Source organism: Pseudorca crassidens, chromosome 3, assembly GCF_039906515.1.
Source record: "Pseudorca crassidens isolate mPseCra1 chromosome 3, mPseCra1.hap1, whole genome shotgun sequence".
Classification (NCBI taxonomy): domain Eukaryota; kingdom Metazoa; phylum Chordata; class Mammalia; order Artiodactyla; family Delphinidae; genus Pseudorca; species Pseudorca crassidens.
The window spans coordinates 167,253,847-167,276,143 of NC_090298.1; the positions used below are offsets into that span (position 1 = coordinate 167,253,847).

General features: G+C 44.1%; 1 protein-coding gene across 1 annotated transcript in view; it reads right to left on the reverse strand.

Annotated features, from left to right (window-relative positions):
• The window catches only part of ADGRE1 (adhesion G protein-coupled receptor E1), a 47,936-nt gene that overhangs the window by 10,632 nt on the left and 15,007 nt on the right, over nucleotides 1-22,297 (reverse strand). Inside the window, exons 6-17 of the mRNA XM_067730192.1 lie at nucleotides 20,938-21,084; nucleotides 18,688-18,837; nucleotides 17,651-17,791; nucleotides 17,419-17,565; nucleotides 16,620-16,708; nucleotides 15,260-15,343; nucleotides 11,780-11,957; nucleotides 11,016-11,135; nucleotides 8,838-9,037; nucleotides 8,207-8,377; nucleotides 4,637-4,831; nucleotides 2,226-2,461 (exon numbers count right to left, since the gene is read on the reverse strand). Coding sequence (XP_067586293.1) covers nucleotides 2,226-2,461; nucleotides 4,637-4,831; nucleotides 8,207-8,377; nucleotides 8,838-9,037; nucleotides 11,016-11,135; nucleotides 11,780-11,957; nucleotides 15,260-15,343; nucleotides 16,620-16,708; nucleotides 17,419-17,565; nucleotides 17,651-17,791; nucleotides 18,688-18,837; nucleotides 20,938-21,084 — 1,858 coding nt within the window. The remainder of the gene's footprint in view (nucleotides 1-2,225; nucleotides 2,462-4,636; nucleotides 4,832-8,206; nucleotides 8,378-8,837; nucleotides 9,038-11,015; nucleotides 11,136-11,779; nucleotides 11,958-15,259; nucleotides 15,344-16,619; nucleotides 16,709-17,418; nucleotides 17,566-17,650; nucleotides 17,792-18,687; nucleotides 18,838-20,937; nucleotides 21,085-22,297) is intronic.

Below are 22,297 nucleotides of genomic sequence, written 5' to 3' on the forward strand. Positions count from 1 at the left end.
TAGAAAATTTGTTCCCCCAGGGAGCAGCCCTCAACCAATGGCTGATGGGCAGTAGCTGGATAAATAGTCCAGCTCCCTCACTTCGTGGGTGGGATAACTGTGGTATGTGCCCTACACAGTCCCCCAGAGGTACCTAATGGGATTGAGCCCCAGTTACCTACAGCAGGACCTGCTCAGGAATGCACCCTGTATTTCCTCCTTCTCTTCCCTGTCTCACTTCCCCACTCCCTAGTGCCTCCTGAGATCATTTCAAATCCTTGCCAGTGCTACTCCTCTCTTCCAAAACTTTCTGTAGTTCCTACTACCTAGAAGGTATTCACCAAATTCCATGCCCCGCTGCAATTTCCTCTTCTTCCAATCCAATCCATCTATTCTCCAAATACAGCTTGAGCTCTCCCTTAGGCAAGATTTGTCCTCACTTAGGTGTACATTTCAGTAGAGCTTTCAAGGCTCACTCAAAATCTACCTCCTCCAGGAAGGCTTCCGTGAACTTTCCAGCTCCCATATGCCCTCATCCCTCTCTGGTCTGTGTCAGGGCTTATACTACCCACACCAACATCAGGCACTTCATCATGGTGCCCTTGCATTGTCACCACTATCTCCTGACAAGATAGACCTCACAGACATAAAAAACAAACTTATGGTTTCCAAAGGGGAAAAGGGGGGAGGGATACATTTGGAGTTTGGGATTAACAGATACACACTACTATATATAAAATAGGTAAACAACAAGGACCTACTGCATAGCACAGGGAACTATATTCAATATCTTGTAATAACCTATAATGAAAAGAATCTGAAAAAGAATATATATATATATTCTTATGTATAACTGAATCACTTTGCTGTACACCTGAATCATTGTAAATCAATTATACTTCAAAAAAAATAAATGAATATTTTTTTAAAAGGCAGTCAGACCTGAACTCAACTTGGACACTTACTAGGTATGTGACCCTGGGCAAATCCTGCAACTGTGCTGAGCCTCAGTTTCCTCTGTAGCTACCATTTATTAAGCGGTTACTTTAGTCACTGTTGGTCTTGGGGCCGCCATGTACCGTAGCACAGGTTGTGCACCGCACAAATCTAGAGGGCAGTATTAAGACTGTAGTGTCATTGAATGGTGTTGCTGTATGCAGTGGAAACATAGGAATTTTGTTGAGAAATACCAGAGATAATATATATTTGTAAAGCTTACAGGGTTTAGATTATGAAGGGCACTCCTTTAACATGAATTCCATTCCCTCAGCCTTTATCTCATGACCTCACCTGAAGTATAAGCCATCAGCAGGCAGGGAGGAAACCTAGATACTTAATCCCCCAAACACAGCTCAGCAAAGTGCCTATAGCACCAGGGTGATAAACAGGGGCCCTGGGATTGGAAAGACCCAGATTCAAGTCCTCACCCTGCCACTTTTTCACTGTGTGATAGTGAGAAAGTCTTTTCACCCTTCTGAGGCTCACTTTCCTCATCTGTAAATTACAATAACAAGGGTCCATCCTAGGATGAAATGAAGTAACTCACTGAATTACAGTCTCTACCCTATCCACATACTACTTGTCCTGTCACTTACCTAATTTTTCCCTCAAAATTGACTCAACTTTTTACTTATACAATGGAATCATGTCTATACAATGGAATCATGTCTGTGAAATCATGAGCTTGATATGCCAGCAATTTTTTTCTAATGCCCTACAAAATAAATACAAAAATATTGTTTAATTAGGGCTCACTAGCATACTACCTAAAATCTTCTCACATAGAATCATGTGATAAACCTACCTCACTTTAAAAGAGTCCATGGCAATAATGATGGTGGTGAAAATAACATATATAATGCTTTACACTGTGCCCAACACGGTCTAAATGTTTTGCAGATAATAACTCACTTAACACTCACAACAACACTATGATACAGGCATTGTCATTAGCTTGCATTTAATAGATAATGAAATGAAAGCATACAGAGTTTAAGTAACTTGCCCAAGGTAACACGGTGGTGGAGCCAGGATTCAGACCCAAGCAGGTTGGCTCCAGAGTCCACGAATTGAAACCTTGTGCCATCAAGTTCATTGTTTACATCACCACCATCCCTGATACTATAGTGCAAACAATGGCTCCTGGATTTGTGCAGTGCACAACCTGTGCTACTGTATATGGCAGCCCTGAGACCAACAGTACATAAAGTTAATAATTTTCAGGGATAGAGAAGGATGTCACTTACCGATTGTACATCCCATAACCTTGTGGTTGTATGATGGCAGAGACAGCCACCACCAGCGCCGGAAGGCCATAGCCAAAGGCACAGAGATACCTCATCTTGATGTTTCGAGAGCTGAAGTAATTCACCACTTTCAGGTTCCTGGCCATAAGGAAGAGCATCACAGCCTCCACCAGCATCCAGAAGAAGCAAGCGAGGAAAAGGTAGTGCAGAAAGCCCGCGATGATGGCGCAGCCCATCTGCAGGGAAGAATCGGGCACGTTCAGGACCCCCTACTCCAGAGAGCAGGTTCAGAGGAAGAGGGCAAAGGAGAAGCTACTTTGATTGGAGATCCCCAAACACGGCCCCTTCATTCATTCCACAAGTACTTATTCTTCACCAAGGATGGCTCCATCCTTTTGGTAGGGTAACCGATCATCCAGCTTTGCCTGGTTTTCTCAGGACGTATAACTTTCAGTGCTAAAACTGGGAGAGTTTTGGGGGAAACAGATATATGATCACCCTTCTTTTTTTTTTTTTTTTGCGATACGCGGGCCTCTCACTCTTGTGGCCTCTCCCGTTGTGGAGCACAGGCTCCGGACGCGCAGGCTCAGCGGCCATGGCTCACAGGCCCAGCCGCTCCGCGGCATGTGGGATCCTCCTGGACCGGGGCACGAACCCGTGTCCCCTGCATCGGCAGGCGGACTCTCAACCACTGCGCCATCAGGGAAGCCCGATCACCCTTCTTCAGGGGATGGTTGAAGATATGGGGGAGGGGAAGGGGTCCACAAACTACAGCCATGGGTCGGCTGCCTGTTTTGTAAAGAACGTTTCATTGACATACAGCCACCCCCATTTATGTATTCTCTATGGCTGTTTTCACACTAAAACAGCAGAGTTGAATAGTCACAGCAGAGACCATAGTAGCTGCAAAGCCAAAGATATTTATATCTGCCTCTTTACAGGAAAAGTTTGCCCACCCCTGGTCACGTGATGAGAGTGAAGCGCATTACTAGTCTTTAATTCTCAAGGGGTCTGGAAAGCGAAACATCCCGCAGTGAGAGGGGTAGTTCTGCATCAAGAATGATCACCCCCGGGCTTCCCTGGTGGCGCAGTGGCTGAGAGTCCGCCTGCCGATGCAGGGGACGCGGGTTCGTGCCCCGGTCCGGGAAGATCCCACATGCCGCGGAGCGGCTGGGCCCGTGAGCCATGGCCGCTGAGCCTGTGCGTCCGGAGCCTGTGCTCCGCAACGGGAGAGGCCACAACAGCGAGAGGCTCGTGTAACGCAAAAAAAAAAAAAAAAAAAAAAGAATGATCACCCCACCTGAAATGTCAGTAGCGCTCCCTTTGGAAAAACCCTGAGAGCCTACTGTTTCTGGCACAGTTACTGGGGGTAAATTGGCTAAAGTTCTTGTTCTCACGGGGCACACGGTCTCGTGGGGGAGGTACACAATCAGTAAAATAACCCAAGATATCAATATGGTTTCAAATAGGTGCTGAGAAAGGAAGCAAAATAGAGTGATAAGGAGTAGAATTTCTCAGCTGTGGATGCAACTAGAGATTATCATACTAAGTGAAGTAAGTCAGAAAGAGAAAGGCAAATAACATATGATACCACTTATATGTGGAATCTAAAATATGGCGCAAATGAACCTATCTACGAAACAGAAACAGAATCACAGACATAGAGAACAGACTGGTGGTTGCCAAGGGGGAAGAGGGGAGGGAGAGGGATGGACTGGGAGTTTGGGGTGGTAGATACAAACTATTAAAGATAGAATGGATAAACAACAAGGTCCTACTGTATAGCATAGGGAACTATATTGAATATACTGTGATAAACCATAATGGAAAAGACTATAAAAAAGAATGTCTATACGTGTATAACTGAGTCACTTTGCAGTACAGCAGAGATGGGCACAACATTGTAAATCAACTATATTTCAATAAAAAAAAAGAATTTCTCCACTGTAGCATTAATGATATTTGTAACACTACTGCCAGATTATTTTCTGCTGGGGGAAGGGGGGCGGCTGTCCTGTGCATTGTAAGGTGTTTAGCAATATCCCTGGCCTCCACCCATTAGCTGCCAGCAGCATCCCCTCCCAGGGGTGACAACTAACAACGTCTCCAGATATTGCCATGTGTCCCCTGAGTGAGGATGGAATCATCCCAGGTGAGCACTAATGGCTTAAAGAGTAGTAGGAGGGACCACTACAATATATAACATGATCAAGGAAATGATTTTAAACTGAGACCTATCACAAGATGGAGTCAACTAGGTGAGAAGCTGGGGAACGAGTATTGAAAGAGGGCACAGCACATGCAAAGGTCCTGAGGTGGGAAGTAGCATAGAGGGAGTTGGGTAAGGATGAGCAGAGGCAGATTCGGAGATGATGGGGCTGGATGGGGACACAGCCTGAAGGATATGAGACCTGATTGTCCGTCTTGTCTACACCGGTGAGGAAGAGAATCTTGGCCAAGAAGAGGCACACGCAGAGGTGCAGGTGGAGGTAGGTGTTGTGGTTTTGGATGGTACGACACAGCAGGAAGGTGATGATGGCCACGGTGAGACACACCAAAGAGATGATCATGCCCACGTGGCTAATGATGTACAAAGTGAACTCCATCTGTCAGGAAAGAGATAACTGTTGGTCTCAGAGAAGGATCAACATACCCCCCAGGCAGGAAAATGAATTATCCAGTCTCCTGGCTTGGATATATAGAGCTTGGAGGCCTTTTCTCCCTCTGACACTCAGTGTGAACTAGATATTGTTCATCATCACCCTTTGGCATCCATCAGCACCCATTCTCACCCCTGTCCTATGCCCTGTTCTGCGAGGGCAGGACGTTTACAAATGACATTTCCCATGATCTCTTGGGGGTTAAGATCCTGAATGTCATTTAGGTTCTCCAGTGAGATGTATGCATGAAGGTTTTGAAAGGCAGGATGGAGGCAGACACCAGCCTTCTGCAGACAGGAGTGAGCTGTGGCTGGACTCCACCTTCCGACTATCCGATCTTTAATCTTTAATTTCCTGGATGTGGGGTGAAATGACAGCTGCAGTTTTTGACCTCTGCATTATGGCTGCAGAGGGGTGACCTTGGCTGCAGAGGGGTGACCTTGAAGCCAAAAATCCAAATGGCAGCCCCCTGATTTCAAGTCCTCCATCCCTTCCTGTGATTCTGTGAGCATCCAAGTCCCTGTATTAAATACTTTTCTGCTTGAAATACCTTGAGTGGTTCCTGTTTCCTGCTCTGAACCAGGACTGATAATAGGTGTTCAGAGATGCCCCAACTTCTGGGAGTAGAAATGACAAGTTGAGTCCTTCTCTATGCCATAATGCCTTCTCTATGCCTTCTCTATGCCATAATTTGTAATTAATTTTAAGTTTATTTGGGTGCTTTCTGTGTGTTAAAGATATGCCAGGCACCATCTCATGAGCTCTTCTCTATGATATTGTGATGTAGCAGTTAAGAGAACTGACTACAGTTTTAGCTGTTTGAGCTTGGGCAAGATACTTAACTGCTCTGTGTCTCAGTTTCCTCATCTGTTAAAAAGAGGATACTAACAGTAAGAGGATACTAACAGTTAGAGGATACTAACAGTTTTTAGACCCATCCTGCAAAATGGGTCTAAAAACACTACCTTATGGAATTGTTCTAGGAGGATTCAGTGAAAATGCTTAAAGTACTCACAACAGTGCAGGAAACATGTATGATATAAGTGTTAATTTTCATCATTCTTTTTTCTTTTTTTTTAATGAAATGTTGATGCTTTTTAGTTTTGGTTTTTGGCTGCACCTTGTGGGATCTTAGTTCCCTGACCAGAGATTGAACCTGGACCGTGGTAGTGAAAACCCCAAGTCCTAACCAGTGGACCGCCTGGGAGCTCTCACATCATGATTTCTTACTTGTTCTCATTTATTTATTTATTTAGGCTGCGTTGGGTCTTTGTTGCTGCACGTGGGCTTTCTCTAGTTGCGGTGAGCGGGGGCTACTCTTCGTTGCAGTGCGCAGGCTTCTCATTGCGGTGGCTTCTCTTGTTGCAGAGCATGGGCTCCAGGCATGCGGGTTTCAGTAGTTATGGCACACGGGCTGTAGAGCACAGGCTCAGTAGTTGTGGCACATGGGCTTAGTTGCTCCGTGGCATGTGGGATCTTCCTGGACCAGGGCTTAAACCAGTGTCACCTACATTGGCAGGCAGATTCTTAACCACTCCGGCACCAGGGAAGTCCTCCTTGTTCTCAATTTTAAGGTGAAAGAACTGGGCTTAGCTCAGAGAGGTTGAGTGACTTGTCCATGGAAACACAGCTAGGAAGTGACAGAGATGGGGCTTGAAACTAGACTAGTCTTGCTCTGGATCGAATACTCTTAAGTTCTAAGCCTTACATTCCTCTAAATAGCATTTAGGATCTCCCTGACAAGGAATAGAACCTCCCACCTGGTAATATAGACAAGGATACTCACCACAGCACTAATGTCTATTCTCTCTATCGAATCTAACCCCTCGCCAAGGTTTATTTCAGGTTCCATCTCCTCCCTGATCTATCCCCAGTTCTCACTGACACAACACTCAGTTCCTACAGCACAAATTCTTACACCATTTACAGGCAGACCTCAGAGATATTGGAGGTTCAATTCCAGACCACCACAATAAAGCAAATATTGGCAATAAAGCGAGTCACACGAATTATTATCCCCAGTGCTTATAAAAGTTATGTTTACACTACACCATATTCTACTAAGTGTACAATAGCATATGTCGAAAAAATGTACATACCTTAATTAAAAAATATTTTACTGCTAAAAAATGCTACCATCGTATGAGCCTTCGGTGAGTCGTAATCTTTTTGCTGGTGGAAGGTTTGAAATATTGTGAGAATTACCAAAATATGATGCAGAGCGTGAAGTGAGCAAATGCTGCTGGAAAAATGGTGCCAATAGACTTGCTCAATGCACACAGGGTTACCCAAAACCTTCAGTTTGTTAAAAAAAAAAAAAAAAAAAACAAGTATCTGCAAAGTGCAATAAAACGAGGTATGCCTGTAGATGATTCTGTAGAAAGAGACTTCTGGACTCAGACCATCCTGGGTTCAAATCACAATTCCACTAATTACTGGCTTCATGACTAGACTGGCTGCTGAGCTCCAGTCTCCCATCCTGCAAAATGGGTCTAAAAACACTTAAAACAAAGGGTCCAGGGCTTCCCTGGTGGTACAGTGATTAAGAATCTGCCTGCCGGGCTTCCCTGGTGGCGCAGTGGTTGAGAGTCCGCCTGCCGATGCGGGGGACGCGGGTTCGTGCCCCGGTCCGGGAAGATCCCACATGCCGCGGAGCGGCTGGGTCCGTGAGCCATGGCTGCTGAGCCTGCGCGTCCGGAGCCTGTGCTCTGCAACGGGAGAGGCCACAACAGTGAGAGGCCCGCATACAGAAAAAAAAAAAAGAATCCGCCTGCCAATGCAGGGGACGCGGGTTCGAGCCCTGGTCCGGGAAGGTCCCACAGGCTGCAGAGCAACTAAGCCCGTGCGCCACCACTACTGAGCCCGCGCGCCTAGAGCCCGTGCTCCGCCACAAGAGAAGCCATCACAATGAGAAGCCCGCGCACCACAACGAAGAGTAGCCCCCGCTCGCCGCAACTAGAGGAAGCCCGCGCGCAGCAACGAAGACCCAACGCAGCCAAAAATAAATAAATAAAAATTTAAAAATATAAAAAAATAAAAAATAAGTAAAGGGTCCAGCCCATAGGAGGTGCTCAGTAAGTGGGGTCCGTGATTGTCATCGTGCCTACACCTGTTTAGGGTCATTTATCGTTTTATATACGAGTGTCATGGCTTCCCAACCAGACCATGAATTCTCTAAGGGCAGAAGTATGACACACACCCCTTCTATCCCCCATAACCCCTTCCCACAACACCCAATGCCATGAGAGGCATACCATGGCTGTTTAGTCAATGTTTTCCCACTGGATCTGGGGAGCTAGAGTACAGAGCATCAGTACTGACCGTGAGCTCCCCAGCAGCCATGATGATGGCCAAGTTCACCATTCGATTACAGCTGCAGCCAGTGTGCGTCTCAGAAACTTCAAGGACTGCACAGCCAGATGGTGTCCATCTACCTCCTTCAACATCTGTGCTCCAGGAAACGCAGATGGGACTCTCAAACTTCCGCTTTGGCTGAAAATTCAAAGGCTTTGGTTACCTGAGAATCCCGCTATTCAGGAATCCATTCAGGATTCAACTTGATCAACCTCAAGAAGATGTGGGTATGTTCTGTAGGGAAGGGAGAAAACTGCTGATATTTCAATGGGCAGTAATGAAAAGAAATGTCTTGGGTGCCAGACCTGTCTCTACCACTAACTTGGTCATAGCTAATGTAAATATCCGTGTAAATGCTCCTGCGTCAACATGACTTAATCTAACCTAAACCTTGCCCATTGATGAATGGGGAAATGCCACATAGAAATGCGAGAGCTCATTTTTCTAGTGGTGGATTTTGGGAAGTGGCTTGAGTTATCAGGAATTGTGGACACTTGCTGCTTTAATGGGTCCCCATCAAAAATGAGAGGTAAGCTCACTTGAGAATGGGGAATTCTCAGAAGGCAGATGGGGGTCCAATGGAAACCTCTTCACAAACCTCAATGTTCTCCAGGGTGTAGGTGACTGGTTTAGAGAACCCATCTTTCTTCTCTCCTGTTATGATGCCCCCAGCAATGCGAGAATTCAACTTCAACTTCCTCTTGGAGTTGGCCAAGGGGATCTGAGGGTCTTGGAAGAAGCGCTCATCCAAAACGGACTCCATACCCGCAAAGGAGACAAAAGCCACCCCGTTGACCCCTGCAATTTCCCCCAAAAGCAAAAAAAAAAAGGGGGGAAATCATTTGCCCAGTAGTTATTATAGATGACCCAGCCCATCCACACACATACACACTTTCATATCCCATGCATCTCTGCACCACTGGCTTGCTCTGAGAATGGAAACACCAGTGGACTTCCAGGTAGGTGAGCCTCACCTACCGGAGGCTCTGGTACCAAAGGTACCATAACCTTTAAAAAAAAAAAAATCTCGAGGTGCTATCACCTGGAAAAAATCTTGGCTACATTTAAAAGTCAATTTGAATTTGTGTTTTTAAGGAACAGTTCAACTCAGCAGTGGGAAATAAGTTCCCCTCCCACATTTATGGTTATTCTTGTTCAGTCTCTTTGGTGGGCTTCCGCTTTCAATGTTGGTGGTCTCCAGGGATGTGTCCTAGCCTGTTCTTTGTGCCCTCCAGAGAGCATATAGATCAGGGAGTGATGGACAATGACCTACAAGCTAATCTGGCCATTGCCTGTTTTTTGTAAATAAAAGTTTCATCGCCACACAGCCTCACCCATTCATTTACATATTGCTTATGAATGCTTTTGCACTATGACGGTAGAGCTGAATCATTGCGACAGATTGCACTGTCCTTAAAGCCTAAAATATTTACAAACCATGCTCTACGGGAAAGGTTTGCCAATCCCTGATACAGATTAGCACTGTCTGCCAGAAATATCGCAGAAACCACATATGCAATTTTACATTTTCCAGTAGCCACATTTCAGAACAGTAAAAAAAAAAAAAGGTCATTTTAATTGTATATTAAATCAATACCTACAAAATATTACCATTTCAACATGTAGTCAATATAAAAAATATTAATAAGATAGTTTACATCCTTCATCTTTGGCACCAAGACTTTGAAATCCAGTACGTATGTCACCTTCACAGCCTAACCACATTTGAAGTGCTCAATAATAAAACATGACCAATGGCTGCTGGATTGGACAGGAAATGGCTTGACACTCCTGTACTGTGAGATTATTTTTTTTAATTAATATTTTATTGGAGTATAGTGGGTTTACAATATTGTGTTCATTTCTGCTGTTACAGCAAAGTGAACCAAACATACATATACACATATCTACTCTCTCCTAGACTCCATTCCCAGAGATAATTTAGTTAATGTCTGACTTCCCTAGCAGATGGAAAACTCCCTGAGAGCATGGGCTATTTCTGCCTCTCCCATCACTTTTTTTTTTTTTGGCCACACCTTGCGGCATGTGGGATCTTAGTTCCCCGACCAGGGATTGAACCCGTGTCCCCTGCATTGGGAGTGTGGAGTCTTAACCACTGGGCCACCAGGGAAGTCCCCCTCTACCGTCATTGATTCCCTCACTTCTTGGCACAGGTCTTGGCACCTAGGAGGTGATCAATAAATATTTGCTAAAGAAATTAAAGTTAAAAACAAAATAAATACATGCACCCCAATGTTCATTGCAGCACTGTCTACAATAGCCAAGACATGGAAGCAACCTAAATGTCCATCGACAGATGAATGGATAAAGAAGATGTGGTACATATATACAATGGAATATTACTCAGCCATAAAAAAGAATGAAATAATGCCATTTGCAGAAACATGGATGGACCTGGAGATTATCATACTAAGTGAAGTAAGTCAGACAGTGAAAGACAAATATCATATGATATGCCTTATAGGCAGAATCTAAAAAACAATGATACAAATGAACTTATTTACAAAACAGAAACAGACTCACAGACTTAGAGAACGAATTTATGGTTACCGGGGTGGGGGGAAGGGTGGAGAGGGATAGACTGGGAGTTTGGGATTGACATGAACACACTGCTATATTTAGAATAGATAACCAACAGGGGACTGCTAGAAAAAAATTTTTTTAATTTAAAAAAGTTTTAAAAGGTAATAAATAAATATTTGCTGCTTGAATGCCCAATAACCACCCTCTCCGATTCTCAGGAGTGGGTCTGTACCTGTGGATTCAGATTCTTCGATTGTGGAGCACAAGATCTTCATCTCATCCCCTTTCGCTTTCAAACTAAAGACCTCATTCTCTTCAGTGCATCCTTTGTTGATAATTTTGCTCTCAATGTCTAAAAGGGAGAAAGAGAGAATTTACAGGAGGTCACCCAGAAAGTGGGTCTTGAATTTGGTTTCTGGCCAAGAAAGGGACGCATCCCTGGTTGCAAGAGAAGGAAAGGACAGACAGAACGATTGGTCATGGGAAAGATCCTGAGGCCCTTAATGAATGGCAGGAGGATGGCAGCACCAAATAAATGAGAAACCCAATTGGAACTCTAGGAGTGAGCGCTCACATCCTCAGGGGATGCGTCAGGGAAACATGGGCTTGAAGTCAACAATGATGGAAAGCAGCAGAGTCATGGCCCTCTGACTGCTCCAAATTTAGGCAGGTTTTCCAAAGCCAAAGGCAATTGAAAGAGTCTGGAGCATGCCCAGCAGAGTGGACAAGAAGGGTTCAGGTTCCACAGTCACTAACTGGGAGGCCTGGCTCCGCCACTCACCAGCTGTGTAAACTTGACCAGTGACTTAACACAATGCCAGGCACTCGATAAATGGGAGACGTTGTTACGATCATTGGACTTGCTTTGCTGTACGTTCAGAGGTTTGAAACAGCTGGGGAACTGGTATATGGGAGAGTCATGCAGAATCACATGGCCAAAGTCACCCGTCTAAATCAGCCCCCAGGTGTGACCTTGACACGAAGGCTATGTCCTACCTAAGTGGTCCGTCTGAATCGTCTGACTGACATTCGCTGAGGGTTTCAGAAGAGCTGCTAAAGTGGTGCTTTCCACGCTCTCCAGTAAGACTGTGGCCAGGGTAGATGTCTTCTCTTTGGTGAAGTTGGACCACACGGATGTTTGTTCAATCACAGAGGCAAAGCTCTCAGCCGTACTCTGCAAGGAAAGGTGTGTTTGCTCTCTCTCGCGCTCTCTCTCTCTCTCTCTCTCTCTCTCTCTCTCTCTCTCTCTCTCTCGCTTTCTCTTATCAGTGAAACAGCAGCTGTCCCCTCTCTCATCAAGAGAATGGGTTGACAGTCTAGGATAATGAAGAATGTAAAAGGACGTTCACTCAGCCTCCTTTTCCTGATTCGAGAAGCCCCACTGGGAATGCAAATTGATGTAGCCTTCGTGGCGCGCAGTAAGTCAGCACTTGTCACGGTATAGATTGCACATACCCCTTTGACTCAGCGATTTCCCTTCCAGGAATCCCTCCTGCAAGAAATACTTAAAAATTGTGCAAGGATCTTGGCTAATGATGTGCAGTTCAGTGTGGTTTGTGATAGCAAGAATTCGGAAAGCCTGAATGTCCAAATGATTGGTTAAATAAAAGATGATAAGTCAAATCATGGGATAGTATACCGCTGTTAACAAAAGAATGACTTTATATCTCTGTATATGAACAAGCAGAAAGGTCCATGAGCTACGATCAAGTAAAGCAAATTACAGAATCACATGTTACATTACCTCCTTTCGTTTAAAAAGAACAAGTACTTTAATTTAAAATTTTATATTTATGGTATTTATGTTTCTGTCACTAATGGAGATTTTAAAATAAATATAATCAATACTTATTATGAGCCAAGTATTAAGTGCCTTATATATACTAATTTATTTAATTTTATGAAGATACTTATGAGATAGAAGCTATTATTATTTCCATTTTGGATGAGAAAACAAAGATACATATCTAGTAGGTAGCAGAGGCAAGATTTGAACTTTGGCAGTCTGGCCTCAGAGGTGGAATCCTTAATCACTGCTCTAAACCACTCATAGTAGGTTCTCAACATGTGCTTCAATGTGTGTGTGTGTGTGTGTGTGTGTGTGTGTGTGTGTGTGTTACGCAAGCATTCACAAAGTAAAAAAAGATATGGAAAACTATGCATCTAAATGTTAACATTGGTTATGCCTACGGAATAGAGTTGAGGAAAGACTAGCAATAATAATATTAATATTAATGCTGATACTGTGCCCTTGATTACTGTTAATAAACTGACTATAAAAATGTAATCCCAACAAAAATATATGAAGAGAATTCACAAGCTCACAACCTAATAAATGAAAGGAAGAAATTAGTTGAATCCAATCCAATGGTGAAGGAAATTAACTAAAATCTTAGCAGGGAAACCAATTTCTATGTATCCAAATTTGATGATAAGAAGATGAAAAGAATATCAATAAAAACTGGATCAGAGTGAAACTTGAGAGACGTTTGTCTGGGAAAAACAGGATGCACTGAGTTTTGTAACCATATCCCAAATGAAAGGCATGAGTTTGGGTCCCTCCCCACCGACAGAGCAAAAAATCTCAGCTAGAATCATCCTGAAAAACTGTGGTTCTCAATTCTGTGGCTGATGAAATCTCATCAAAATCCCCTTTGACATTAAATCTCTTCTGTTTAGCTAGGAAGTTTATTTTATATCCTCAGGAAAGAAAAAAAAATAGCAAGCAAGCTAAAACTCCATAGTAGTAATACTTCTGTGTTAATTTTACAAGGTTTTGTAATCTTTGGCATAATTTGGAAATCTATTGTTTAAAGGGCTGGAAAACTTTGACACATTAAAGGAGACCAATTAACCACATGATTTCATGGCAAAAAGCTATTAGACGTGATTTTAATATGAACAATTTAAGAGAACATGGCTGTTGATACACCGTATTACACATTTTTTAAAAACTCTGAATTATTATATTTACGCATGTGACTGGGTGGATTTATGAATCCCTTAAGGGCATAGTGACCTTGCCTTTTAGGTTTGTAAATCTTCCTCATTAAGTACTTAAAATCTGGGGAGAAATGAGAATATTCGTAAACATGGTAGAAAATGTTGGAGGGAATTTAAATAAATTTGTTGAAAGGGTTTATTGTTTATACAAATTTCATCTGAAAACCCTATGAATAAGTGTACACTTCATGAATAAATACGTTATACTAATAAATTAATTTCAAATTCACCAGAATACAAATGAAAGTGTTCTTCTTATTTTCATACAGATTTATAAATGACATAGCAACATCCGTAAGTTGCAACTTAAAGTCTTAAGAGAAACTATTTTTTTAAATCTGCAATTGCAATGACCTAGTCATCCCACTCCTAGGTATTTACCCTAGAAAAATGAAAATTCAAGTACACACACACACACACACACACACACACACACACAGATAAATGTTTATAGTAGGTCTATTGATAATCGCCAAAAGCTGGGGTGGGGGTCTTCCCTGGTGGCGCAGTGGTTGAGAGTCCGCCTGCCGATGCAGGGGACACGGGTTCGTGCCCCGGTCTGGGGGGATCCCACGTGCCGCGGAGCGGCTGGGCCCGTGAGCCATGGCCGCTGAGCCTGTGCGTCCGGAGCCTGTGCTCCGCAACGGGAGAGGCCACGACAGTGAGAGGCCCGCGTACCGCAAAAAAAAAAAAAGCTGGGGTGGGGATGGAGGAATGAAGAGATCTCGGTCAAGTGGAAACAACTCCAATATCCTTCAAAGATGAGTGGATAAACAAACTGTGGTCCATCCAGAAAATGGGACACTACTCAGCCATAAAAAGGAGTGAAGCACTGACACAGGCTACAATGTGGATGAAACTTGAAAACATGGTGCTCAGTGAAAGAAGCTAGACTCAAAGGGCCACTTATTGTGTGATTCCATTTACAAAACACTCTTGAAAAGACAAAACTGTAACGACAGAGAACAGATCAGGGATTCACAGGAGCTAATGGTAGAGGGAGTGAATATCTGACTATAAAGAGGAAGCCCAGGACTTCCCTGGAAGTCCAGTGGTTAAGACTCTGTACTTCCACTGCAGGGGGCATGGGTTCGATCCCTGGTCAAGGAACTAAGATCCCGCATGCCCCGCTACACAGCCAAAAAGTTAAAAAAAAATTAAGTTAAAAAAAGAAGAGGAAGCCCAGTGGAGTTGGTGGGGGTGGGGGGAGGAGAGGAGGGTCAGGGGAGAGGGATGGAACTGTTCTGTTGTCCGACTGTGGTGATAGTTACACAAACCTACTCGGGTAATAAAACTCACAAAACTGTACAGAAAAGGGCAATATTCCTGCATGTTAATTTTTCAGACCTGACAACTGGAGTAGATTAAACGTTAACTCACAACCCATTCATGATAAAGGGGATTTCGTGCACCCGAAGTGTGCCCCCAATATGTTTGAAACTCGAAACGTGATTATGAAGACTTCACTGTTACCTTCAGAGAGACGACGGTGGTTTTGTTTTTACAGACGTCATCCAGAATGCCGAGGGTGGCGTTCATCAGTGCACAGAAGGAAACCTGCATCCCAGAGGGAAGAGCATTTGTGAGCGTCGATCAAGTGTGCAATGTACAAACTGGGCCATTGAGCCCACCACGTGGGATGGTCCTGGATTCCTGAGGTGTCACAAGTCTCTAGAATTCTCAGGGAGATGAAAACTCACCTTTTGATCAGAATTGGAATCATAGCATCTTTCTCTTCCATAAATAAGAAAAGAAAACATCAACCAACAGTAAAACTATTGAGTGGGGTGGAAAAGACCAGTGGTCCAAGTGGAATATAATTCAGCCATGAAAAGGACTGAAGCACTGACACAGCTACAACACTGACGGACCTGGAAAACATGATGCTCAGTGAGAGAAGCCAGACACGGAACGATACATAGTGTGTGATTCCATTTATAGGAAATATCCGGAATAGGTAAATCAATGGAGATAGAGATTAGATTACTGTTTATCGGGGGCTGATGCCAGGGGGGAATACAGAGTAACTGTCAATGGGTACATAGGACGTCTTCTGGGGGTGATGACAATGTTTTGGAGACAGAGGTGGTGGTTGCACACCATGGTGAGTGTACTAAATGTCTCTGAATTGTACACTTTAAAATGGTGAATTTTATGTGCATTTCACAATTAAAAAAACAACAACAGTGAACCAAAGTGCATGGGAATTCCAAAGCTAATTTACAAACTCATATTTAATATAGTGACATCAATACCTGAAGATGCTTCTGGAGTCTTTACTTACTAGAACGACTTCATTAGAGAATCAAGACATCCAAATTCCTCTGCCTGGCCTGGAGGCTGCGTTATCACCCATCCCATATCACACAGATGCAGCACATACACCTTCACTAATAGTGAGACTCCAATACCATTTCTTCTTTTAGTAACTGAATCCCCAAGTTTTAGATAGACAAATGTCCTTCCCTTCCAGCTGTCCTTGAAGCTATGTGTAAGCAAAAGTGATACTGGGTCATACTCTTAAAGGGAAGGACTGTGCCTTTCACTTCCCCTTCTCTTCTGCCCACCAGCTGGAATTCAGACTTGATGTCAGGAGCTGGAGCAGCCATTTTGGACTAAAATGAGGGAGACTCGTGTGGCTGATGGCAGAGTATTATGAAGCCATCATGTCAGCTCTCAGCAGCTTATACTCAGACTGTTCCAAAGAGAGAAATAAATTTATATCTGGTCTAGGCCACCGTATTTTTTGACTTTGTTAAAGCTGCACAGCAACATTCTACCTAAGTGCCTTCTGGGAAAACTTCAAGAACTAGGAACCTTCAAAAAAACTTACATATCCAGGCTGCACTGCTGCTCCCACTTGGCATAACTGGGCCCACTCATTGTTGGATATCACATCTTCTTTACACTTGAAGGGAACCCCTGAGAAGAATAAACAAAAACAACCAAATCAAACTTAACCACAGCAAGATATGATTAAAAGGCAAGTTTGATTTCTTCACCCCCTGCTTGAAATCCATCCATTGTCATATTATACAACAGTGGAAATGAACAAGCTACAGCTACATGCTACGTCAGCAACTCTGAGAAGCATGACGGTAGGTGAAAAAAGCAAATCAGAAAAGACTATACATAATATGATACCATCGTTATAAAGTTCCACAGCAAACCAAACTAAGGAAGGAATGTTTAGAGGGGGAATATTTTAAGTAGGGGAATTAAAAAGTTCCATGTGGTTCCCTCTGGGGAGGAGTCAGGGGTACGGAGTAGGGAAGACGCATGTAGGAAACTCAGTGGCATTGACGATCTTCTAGTTCTTATGTTGCCAAGGGCCTCAGATATACTCATTTTATTATTATACTTCATTGCCTCCATATAAGTTATCTATACTTTTCATATATCAAATAATCCATAATTTAAAAAAATGTAAACCTTTCAAACTTCTCCATGGATTGATGCTTCAAAAATACTTTATCAAATGAGTGATTAATGAATGAGTAAATGAACAGAAAAAGAGAGAATAGGTGGACGAGGTACAAAAAGAAGAGGGTACAGAGGTTGGGAAAAGTGAGGATTCTACAACCAAAGCAAGACACAGATTCCATTGCCAAGACATGCAAGGAGATTATTACTTTTGCAGCTGAAGTTGCCATATTTCCAGGAGACTTCTGGATTGGGATGAAAGCCCACCATGCAGCCACAGCTGTAGGAGCCCAGGGTATTGGTGCAGACAGAATTTGGGCCACAGGGTGATGGATCCTGGAGGCATTCGTCAATATCTGCGAAGAACTCAAGAATATCAAACAACGCAGAGGAGTAAGAAGATACTTCTTTCCAGGGACGTCCAGCAAACCCTCCACTCACCTATGCAGTCCCCTTTTGGGTCTATGGAGTTGAGCTGTCCATTGCTTGGTGCAAAGCCAAGGTGGCAGGTACAAAAGTAGCTCCCGGGGGTGTTGGTGCATGTCGCATTGAAAAGGCACTTATCAAGGCACTCATCAATATCTGTGGAGTAGAGAATGGGCATGAGGCAGAGTGGGCCACCAAGCCAACAAAAATCATGCTTCGCCTTCCAAAGCAGAGAGTGGTCGCTAAAACATGGCATCCCAAACAGGAACTACATTTCCCAGAACCCTCTGCATCTAGATGGGATCATGTGACTAGCTTTCACTTATGGGAACATGACATATGTCACTTCTGGGCCAAGGTGGTTAAGACGTGGGTGTGCCTTTTCTCTCTTTCCCCACCCCTGGCTGGAACCAGGAATTCTAATGCCCTAAGGGATAGAAGAACCAAGAGATACAAGGAGACTGGACACCTATATCACCTTGTGGAGGAGAGCTGCCCTTTGGCCAAGTATATCCATATTGGATTCATTTGAGAGTAAGAAATTTCTATTATGTTGAACTAGTGGTTCTCAACTGAGGGAGATTTGCCCCTCTGGGGACCTTGGGCAATGTCTGGAGACATTTTTGTTGGTCGCTGGGATCCAATGGATCGAGGCAAAAGATCCTATAATGCGCAGGACTGTCCCCCAGAACAAAGAGCTATCCAGCTCCAAAAGTCAATAGTACCAACGTTGAGGAACCCTGACCCAACTAATCTCCCTCAGAGGGTTTCTGAACCAGCTGCCATGCTCTGAGGAAGCCCAAGCAGCCATGAGGAAAAGTTCATAAGGAAAACTGAAGGGCCAACTGAGCTTCCAGTCAGAGACCAGTACCAACTACCAGCCATGTAAGCAAGGTCACTTTGCACCTGCTAACCATCCTACTGCCCCAGAAACACCATATGGTCAACCCACAGAATCACGGGCAAGAACAATTGATTGTTGATATAAGCCACTACCTTTCAGGGTAGTTTGACCTCCGCTGAGAAGTCCCCAAAATGGCTGGAAGAGTTACCTGTACACTTGAAAGCCTCAGGTTTCTCAGGGCTCCACAAACCAGGTGAAAAGAACCCTGGCAGGCAGGAGCAACTGTATTTTCCCAGGATGTTGGTGCAGACGGAACTGGGACCACAAAGTGTGGAGTTCCTGGAACATTCATCCACATCTAAGCAGAAAATCAAAAGGATGAAGGAGGCTGAGGCTACAGCAGCAGTTCATAGCCCTACCACTGACCTAAAGCCAATGGGTTTCCCCAGCTCCTCCGGGCTCACCTTCTTAAACACATTTGCATCACTATGAAAAGGAAACATTTAGAGGCGTGTGTATGACCCATGCAAATCTTCTGATGAGGCTCCCCACAGCTCAGGATAGAATCCATACTCCTCATTAGAACATATAAGACCCTAAGAGTCTGTTCCCAGCTGAGCTCATCCTTTCCTTCTAATCCCTTCATAATTCATGACCTGGATTCATCGATTACCTGTAGGTGCACAAAGGCTCATTCTCTCTCACCTGTGTTCCCTCAGCCTCAAACCCGTTGATGAATCTCAATTCCTCTCCAAGAAATCACTATATCAGAGTGGAGGGGTAAAGAGCATGGACATCTTGAGTTCAAAACCTGGCTCTGCCCCCTTATAATCTGTGTGTTACTGGGTGCTACGGAGTGAATTATGTCACCTCCCCCCAAATTCATATGTTGAAGCCCTACCCCTCAGTGGGATGGTATTTGGATGTGGAAAATAATTAGGTTTAGATGAGGTCATGAAGGTGGGATCCTCATGAGGGAGAAGGAGAAGAAACACAAGAGCTCTCTCTGCCATGGGAGAACACAGCAAGAAGACAGCTGTGTACAAGCCAGGAAGAGAGCTGTTTCCAGAACCCTACCATGCTGACACCTTGATCTTGGACTTCCAGCCTCCAAAACTGTGAGATAATAAATCTCTGTTGTTAAAGCCCCCCCAGTCTCCGGTACTTTGTTATGGCAGCCTGAGCTGACTAATACACTGGACAAGAGAATTCATCTCCATGTGTCTCGTTTTCCTCATCTGTGAAATGGAAGTAATCATAGAACCCACCCCATAGTGTTGTTCAGAGGATTACGTAAGATGATACATTATCTTTAAACACTCAGAACAGAACCTGGGACAGAGCAAGTACTAGGTTAAGTATTCGTTAACTAAAATAAAAAGTTAATGGCAGACGTGTTGAGCTTTCTTTGTGGCAGGCAATGAGGAAGATCCTTTACATGCATCCACTCAACAAATGCTCCCAGCAGCCCTGTGAGGTGCAAACTAATATTTCCATTTTTCAGAGGAGGAAACTGAGGCATCAAAATTGTGCAAAGTCACATAGCTTGTGAAAGGCACAACGGGATTTAAATTCAAGTTCTGTCTGGCTCTGGAATTTTTACATGACAGCTTTCCAGGCTGTCTTGAGTCTCAGAGACTGGAAATTTGGTGATTGAATTGATATCTGTCCTGCACAAGCCCACCCTGAGTTACCAGCAGGTGTAGCCTCATTCAGAGGCAGCAGATCATGGTGGCTGAGGTATGAAGTCACGCTAGGCATAGTTCTACCATGACTCTCTTATTTCCTTTCTACTTGACCTTGGGAGAGGTGATTCCACCACAATGGAGGCTCAGTTTCCTCATCTATAATATGGGTATAAAGTACCACTAATACCATCAGGTTGTTGGGACGACTGAATGAGCACATATATGGAAGAGCTTAGTGCCTTGGCTGGGATCCTGCCTTTAGGACTGTGTACCTGCTGTTTCCCCCTCCTGGAACACCCTTCCCCAGATAACCCGTATCTCACTCCCTTCAGGTCTTTTCTCAATTATCAACTTCTCAGCATGGCTTTTCCCTACCACGCTATTAAAACTACAACTTCACCCTCGAGTATTCCCTACCCACCTGTCCTGCCTTCTTTGTCTTCATCTCCTTTAACTATCCCTGACACACAATGTGTCCATGAACGTATTTTGTTTGTTCCCTATCTCTCTCCACACTGGATGATAAGTTCCATGACAACAAGTATTTTTGCCTGCATTACACACTGCTGTATCCTCCATCCCTAGAATAGTGCTTGGCATGTAGTAGGTGTTCAGGAAGTGTTTGTTGAATGAATGCATGAATGATTATTGGCTTCAGCTTTGCAGATGAGGGCTTTGAATTCAGCTGAGACCCACCTCAAATCCTCCCCCACCACCGCTGTCTTTGCAAACAGATTGGACTTGATTCCCCAAGAGACCCATGAACCTACCTTCACAAGTCTCTCCCAGGCCCTGGAAACTCATCTTTCCCCTGCTGGATTCAAATCCTGGGTTGCAGGCACAAGAGTAGCTTCCAAGACTATTGTGGCAAGTTGAATGCTTTGGGCAAGTTCTGGGATCAGCACATTCATCCACATCTGGTGAGTGGAAATGGAAACCCCGGTCAAGGCAGAGGAAGCAGTGAGGACAGGAGACTGCAATCAGGAGATTCACTCCACCTGTTCTCCACCTGATGCTCCCCAATGCCCAGACTTTCCCCTTCTCTCTAACGTCCTTGCATCTAAGCATGGTCTTGAGAATAATGCTGGCCAACCGTATGCAAGCAAAAGGGTGGCAAATAGTTTCAAGTCATAATGATCATAGATTGCAGAAATGGCTGTCATCCTTTACTCCTCCCTGTGTCCACAACATGGGATGAGGTTTGTGCCGTACCATGCGACATTGCCACTCCTCTCTTTAAGATGAGTTTGTTTCCCCAGCCCTTGACTGTAGCTGGCTCTATGACTTGCGTTGGTCAATAAATATGGCAGAAGCAATGTGGCGCCAGTTCCAAACTTAGACCTCAAGAAACTTACTTGCTTCTGCTCACACTTTGGACCCCTTGCCTCTGCCATATGAACAAACCCCAGGTTAATTTAAAAAAAAAAGACAAAGTGCAAGAGAGTTGGATCATCCCAGATGAGCCCCAGATATGTGAGACCCACAGCTGTCCACAAACACATGAACAAGCCCAGTGGAGACCCAAAGAAATGACCAGCAGAGCCCAACCTAAACTGCCAACATGTGGAATCCAGAACTAGACAAATGGTGGTTGTTTTAACCACCAACTTCTGGGGTGATTTGTTACTCAGCAATAGCTAACTGCTACAAATAGATCAGAAAAGTCAGAGATGACTTCAAATATCTCTAAATCCAAGTCAAGGGGGTATGTTGAGGGCTTGATCACTCCATGCCTTGCTTGATAGAGTCACCCTCCCTTTAAATAAACAATAGTGCTGCAGCAGACTCAGGAAGATGGAGCCCTTGTCTCTTGGTGAGAATATTCTGGCTGCAGTGCAGAGGATAGATTCAAGGGATCAACACTAGAAAAAGGGAGAGACTAGTGAGGAGGCTGTTGCAATACTGATGAAATCTAAACCAAGGATGGAAAAGAGTGAAGAGATTCAAGACATGTTTAGCAGGCATTTTGCCCAATGACATGATGACTGATTTAATATGGAAGGGGAGGGAGGATCAAGAATAACTCTCAGGTCTTCATTCAAATACCTTTCAGGGAAAAGTTTTGAAGTTTGGGTCTGAGCTCTCCCCAGGACAGAGTTTATCTCAGTGCTACTGACACTTCAGACCAGA